At 44.9% G+C, this 6,378-nt stretch overlaps 1 protein-coding gene across 2 annotated transcripts in view; it reads right to left on the minus strand.

Annotated features, from left to right (window-relative positions):
* The window catches only part of LOC127633636 (protein FAM53B-like), a 9,564-nt gene extending 3,579 nt beyond the window's left edge, over nucleotides 1–5,985 (minus strand). The window contains exons 1-2 of one of the 2 annotated variants that reach the window (XM_052112870.1): nucleotides 5,771–5,985; nucleotides 5,339–5,393 (exon numbers count right to left, since the gene is read on the minus strand). In XM_052112870.1, coding sequence (XP_051968830.1) covers nucleotides 5,339–5,393; nucleotides 5,771–5,857 — 142 coding nt within the window. In that variant the 5' untranslated portion in view covers nucleotides 5,858–5,985. The remainder of the gene's footprint in view (nucleotides 1–5,338; nucleotides 5,394–5,770) is intronic. The other variant, XM_052112869.1, reaches the window with a different exon arrangement.
* Between the last annotated feature and the right edge of the window lie 393 nt (nucleotides 5,986–6,378).

Below are 6,378 nucleotides of genomic sequence, written 5' to 3' on the forward strand. Positions count from 1 at the left end.
GCTAGCTCATTGTGCTGCATAAAGCAGTTATTCATGGTGATTTTACACAAGTGTAACAGTTAAATTGGTTGTTTTAGAAGCTTCCAGTAGCTGCTCAACTAAAGAAAGTGAAGCTGTAAAGCAGAGTATCGAGTTAACGTAACAAAACGTCCCATCCTCCATCATGGATCAACGCCGTGACCGAGTCCAGCGCACTCTTCCTTCCATTGCTCGCCGGTCTAGATAGCGTCCATTTGGTCCAACCACTTCCACTTTTCCTTGATGTTTCTGTCGTCACTTTTATGTTTTTTAACGTTTCCCTGCACTGTTGGTCGGTCCGGTGGCAGACGTGTGCGGACAACAGCTGAGACACTTCCTGAGAGACTTTATCGCTTTGTTTGTCGCTAACGAGAGGAACATCTAAACTCGCTTATTGACCACGGCGTGGTTTTGCACACAGCCATTTCTTTTACAATTCGAAAGTCAAGTGAACAAATGATACAGCTACCGCTGTTGCTAACTTTAAAACTAGCGGGTTGGTGTCCCGTGTCGTTAATCCAGTGACGCCGTTAGTGGCGATTCTCCCTGACCAATCAGTGATCTGCAGGGTTTTGACGTCACATTTAGTATTGGCTCGCTCGCTTGGAACCTCGACCGAGGTGGTACTAAAACAAGTATCAGGTACCAGGAACTATCCACAGTGGAAAACCCCAAAAAAGCGAGCCGAGTCGAGTTGTACCGTGCAGTGGAAAAGCCCCAAAAGAGGCACCAAAACACTTTCCCGGACTTTCGGCTTCATCGTACCTCGTTGGTGGAATGACCTTCCCAACTCCATCCGTGAAGCTGACTCAATGCTGTCTTCAAAAAACGGCTAAAAACATCTTTTCCATGAGCTAAAAATAAATGCAAAAAATGCACTTGTATATGTATTGAATACTGTTCTGATGCTAGTGAAACTTTGGCACTTTTCGTACCACTGTCTCGCTTTGGATAAAAGCATCTGCCAAATGAATAAATGTAAATGTATACAGAAACGTTCCTTTATGTTCCTTTCGTGCATTTCACTTCATTCTTAAAGGAAAGAAACATGACAGAGGAAGCCCAGAGAACCAGATGAGCAGAATTTACAGGAAGTCTGTGGACCTTCATAAACAACACAGCAGCTCATGAGAAACAAAAGAGGTCAGAAATAGAGCTTGATGGCAGGCTGCCAGGATGCCTAACATCTGTGTGCTGAGGGTTTGTTATGGTTACTCACTCTGATCTCAAACACTACTGACCAACTACTGTCTAACTTCATCACATGGACTAAAAGTGTGTAACTCGAGCACATTTGAGGAGCGGGTTTACTGGGTTAAAACAGCAGCAGCCCATCTGTGTATGGAGGGACATTTTTCCAGCAACACAAAAGACAGACTAGCCCGCACACACAGCTGTGGGCAAGAGGTTATGTGCCATTGCAGGCGCTCTGGTGCCAGGCAAACGGCAGCACAAAACACTATTGATCTGTTTTTGGTCTGTGAACTGCACCATTATTTCACAACCTCTGTGTTCTGACAGGAGTTATTTTGGAGAACAACAGCCCTTGACAAAAACACTAGAGCGATGCTAACACAAAGCCAAAGATGAAATCAACTAATTACGGGGCAGTGGTGGCTTGGTGGTCAAGGCTGTGGGTTACTGATCAGAAGGTCAGGAGTTCAAGCCCCAACACCGCCATGATGCCACTGTTGGGCCCTTGAGCAAGGCCCTTTACCCCATCTGCTCCAAAGGCGCCGTTAGGGTTAGGGACCCCAGCCTAGATGGGATATGTGTGGCTCAGGGTTACTGATCACAAGGTCGGGGGTTCAAGCCCCAGCACCACTAAGATGCCACTGTTGGGCCCTTGAGCAAGCCCGTTTAACCAGGGTTGTCACTGCTGTTAGGGTTAGGGACCCTGTGCTCTGACCCCAGCCTAGTTGGGATACCCAAAAATGGGGGCAAGCCACAGCACCATCTTGGTATCACCATCTGATCAGAATGTCAGGGGTTCAAGCCCCAGCACCACCAAGATGCCACTTTTGGGCCCTTGAGCAAGGCCCTTTACCCCATCTGCTCCAGGGGTGCCATTAGGGACCCTGCGCTCTGACCCCTATTTGGGATATGCAAAAAATGGTGGCAGTGGTGACTTGGTGGTCAAGGCTGTGGGTTACTGATCAGAAGGTCAGGGGTTCAAGCCCCAGCACCACCAAGATGCCACTGTTGGGCCCTTGAGCAAGGCCCTTTACCCCATCTGCTCCAAAGGCGCCGTTAGGGACCCTGCGCTGTTTATAGTGTTAGATTCACATTGTTTAAGAGTGTTGTTGAACAGTAGTTCACTTGTTTTATAATTCATTACTAGTGTTCGTTTACGGTGTGCTGAAGTTCCGTTTGTTCCCGCGTTTCTCATCTCGTGCGACCCTCAGTTTCGGTTAGCCACGTGAACTAGCTTTGTTGTGCTAAATAGTAAGGTGTGTCCAGCTTATCTGGATGTGTTGCTATCATCCTTCCCGGAGCATGGTAGCCCACTCGTTGTGCTTGGCAATTTCAACGTCCACCTGGACAAACCTCAGGCTGCAGACTTCCACACATTGCTTGCCTCGGTGGCTGTGGCTCAGGTGGTAGAGCGGGTCTACCCTCTTCCCGGCCCACATGACTCCACATGCCGAAGTGTCCTTGTGCAAGACACTGAACCCCAAGTTGCTCCCAATGGCAGGCTAGCACCTTACATGCAGCTCTGCTACCACTGCTGTACGAGTGATCACTCAATGATCAATGACGATGCTCTCATCCTCACTTCTGTCCTCTAGCCAGTTCTCCTCACCTCATCAACTTTAACATCTGGTCTAGATAGAATCTGTCCCCTCTCATCCAGGCCGGCACGTGCTAAACCCTCCTGGCTATCTGATGTTCTACGTGAACTACGCCCTGAACATAGAGCGAGAGGAAAAGAGCGGCTGACCTGAGTATCAGTCCCTGCTCTCCTCCTTCTCCGCTAATATCTCCACTGCTAAAACAGCTACTACCAGAACAAGATTAACAATTCCCCCGACACTCACACACTCTTCAATACTTTTACCTTTCTTCTCTGCCCTCCCCCTCCCACATCCTCTTTAACAGTTGATGACTTTGGCACATTTTTCACAATCAAAATAACCATCAGCAGTCAGTTCTCCACACCAACCTCCTACATCCCTCTCCTCTCCAGTCATCCCACTACCTGCCCCTTGACCCTGTTCCTTCCCATCTCCTTCAATCTTATCTGCACACATTATTAACACATCTCTTCTCACATACATTCAAGTATGCTTGGGTAACAGCACTGCTTATGAAATCCACATTCAATCTTACACTTTTAGAAAACTACAGACCAGTCTCTCTCCTCACATTCATAGCGAAAATATTTGCAGAAGTTACTGAAGCTCTGAAACTAGCAAGAGCTTCATCTAAATCGTCTGTTCACATTCTGGTGGACCTGTAAATGGTCTGCACTTATATAGCGCCTTTTTAACCTTAACGGTACTCAACGCGTTTACACTGCGTCTCATTCTTCCATTCATACACCAATGGCAGCAGAGCTGCATGTAAGGTTCTAGTCTGCCATTGGGAGCAACTTGGGGTTCAGTGTCTTGCCCAAGGACACTTCGGCATGTGGAGTCATGTGGGCTGGGAATCGAACCGCCAACCCTGCGATTGGCTGCCGACCCGCTCTACCAACTGTGCCACAGCTGCCCACGACCTGTCTGCTGGTTTGAGTCTTAACTCACAGGGAGGTCCTTCAGTGTGTCTTGGATGAGAGTGGTGTCTAAGTCTCACCAACCAATATTTGTTTAAAAAATATTTATTGTAGATTTGTACTCGCTGACTAGCACCTTGCATGGCAGCTCTGCCGCCATTGGTGTGTGTGTGTGAATGGGTGAATGAGTCACAGTGTAAAGCGCTTTGGTAACCGCTAAGGTTAAAAAAGGTGCTATATAAGTGTAGACCATTTGTATTCTCAATGACATCATTGGTGTGAGGCAAAAACGTAAGTGAAAAACACTTTGGTGTGAAGTTGCAGCAGAGGTTGTGCTGACACGTCACTTCATAGACTTCAATGTTTTCGGCAGCGCTGACGCAAGTCACGTGACAGCCCCTCGATGTGTCAGTCACTTTTACACATTAATAGCTCTTCCGCCCTTTTCTCTCGGTGATGAACAAGGTAGACTCACATGCCAGTGCTGAAGTAAACACCAACACGCCCCTCTCATTCAGTCGGTCGGCAAATGTACCAGGTCCTTCAGTTTGTTTATGAATGAGAAGATTCACGAGTGCCGCTTCTCACGGTGCGCTCACCAAGCACGCAATTGGCCGTAGCTGTAACCAATCAAGCTGGGTCGTACTGATTGCCAAGCACACGATTGGCCGCTGCTGTAATCAATAACGAGGGCGTATGCACCCTTATCCATTGACATTGTTTCACAATGCGCAGCCGCCGGCAGTCACAAAACTATTTGAATTTGGGTTTTTGACTCCTACTCCAAGTCCTGATCCACTATGTTTTTGTACATTGCTTGTGACAGTCAACCGTTTTATTACACAAAAACATTTTCCAGGACAAATAATTATTTTCCAGGACATTTCGGTATTTTTCAAATTCCTTGACAGGCATTCCAGGTTTTACAGGACACGTGGGAACCCTGAATTCAATTATTTAAAAGGTCAGTAACTGTAATCTGATTACAATAATTAAGAATGTAATCTGATTACAATAATTTAACATGTAACCTGATTAAATAATTTAACATGTAATCTGATTACAATAATTTAACATGTGACCTGATTACAGTAATCTGATTACAATAATTTAACATGTAATCTGATTACAATAATTTAAAATGTAATCTGATTGTAGTAATCTGATTACAATAAATTAACATGTAACCTGATTAAAATAATTTAACATGTAATCTGATTACAATAATTTAACATGTAATCTGATTACAATAATTGAACATGTAAACTATTATAATAATTTAAAATGTAATCCGATTACAATAATTAAAAATGTAATCTGATTACAATAATTTAAAATGTAGCAGTAATGTGTTACGCTACTTTTGAACTACAAAGTATATTACATTAACCTATTATTTTGTAATCAGATTACACCACTCTGATTGTGATCCACACCGATAGGACAATATAAAATTACTCATACCATGAAATTCGATTTTCACCATTCCTGTGACCCCTATATTTATCCAATCAGTTATTCCATGTCAAACAGAGACGAAACATCAATGATTGAGTAGAATCTGTCTATGCACACTATGAGGGGTGGAGGGTAAAAGACACTTACCCATGATTCCGCAGGAGAAGAGGGCCGTCCCCTGACTCATGATTGGCGGCTCGTGCTGCAAAAACACACAGACAGATCAGAGGAGCATCCAGAACCAAGACCCCCTGAACAACAGACACCCGTGACAGGAAACCCAAACACCGTGTGCACATCATGTCAACCACAAACAAATGCTAGCATGCTAGCAAGAGTGCACACTGCTCCTGAATGAGTGTCTGACAGATCTGATCAATCATATGCGTTCAAGCCTGTCAAACAAATAATTTGTGTGGAACATTTTGCTTAATATATCAACACCCTAAAGTCAACATGAATGTGGCGTTTGAACAATACAAAGTGGGTCCCATGCTTTTTCTGATGAATCCTTCCCACTTAAACCAGGACAGTGTCCTAAGAAAGTAAAGCATTAATATTGACATGCTGCTTTCTTACCAGCTGCAGAGACTCTTGGGATGTTACATCATCGACGGGCTTCTTGTCCAGTGTTTTAGTGTGAATAATCACCATGGCAACACACATGTTTGCCACAGTCCATTCCAGTGCAGGAGAGTTCTGGTGAAGCTCATGCTCAGGTGTAGTACTGACCCGACCCACATGAGACGTCTGGACCCTTGACACAACAAGAGACGATCGGATGAAGAGGGTTTGTACATCAGCTCATATAAAACACACATTTATATGTCTTGCTGTAAATGCTTATGCTACTTTGAATAACACAACCGCGTTCACCGCACATTACAATATGCTTTCAAAGATAAGAGAGAACGTCTCTTTAAGCAGACTTGTGTCCGGAGGTCAGGTCATGTGATCTCTTCCTGCAGGACGAGCTGAAAATAACAGTGACCTCACGGTTATCAAAACACAAGCTCACCCATTCCTGGAGTAACTCTCAAAGAGCAGATCAGAGCCAGATGTGAGTCTTGAGCTTACAATAATCCAACATCATCAGTCTCGATAGCTCAACGTCTTCTGCAACCCTCAAGAACTTCATACTACATTGTCAGATGAAAAGTGCTCGTGCCATGTTTGTGGGTGGTCAC

This window comes from Xyrauchen texanus, chromosome 40 (genome assembly GCF_025860055.1).
Source record: "Xyrauchen texanus isolate HMW12.3.18 chromosome 40, RBS_HiC_50CHRs, whole genome shotgun sequence".
Classification (NCBI taxonomy): domain Eukaryota; kingdom Metazoa; phylum Chordata; class Actinopteri; order Cypriniformes; family Catostomidae; genus Xyrauchen; species Xyrauchen texanus.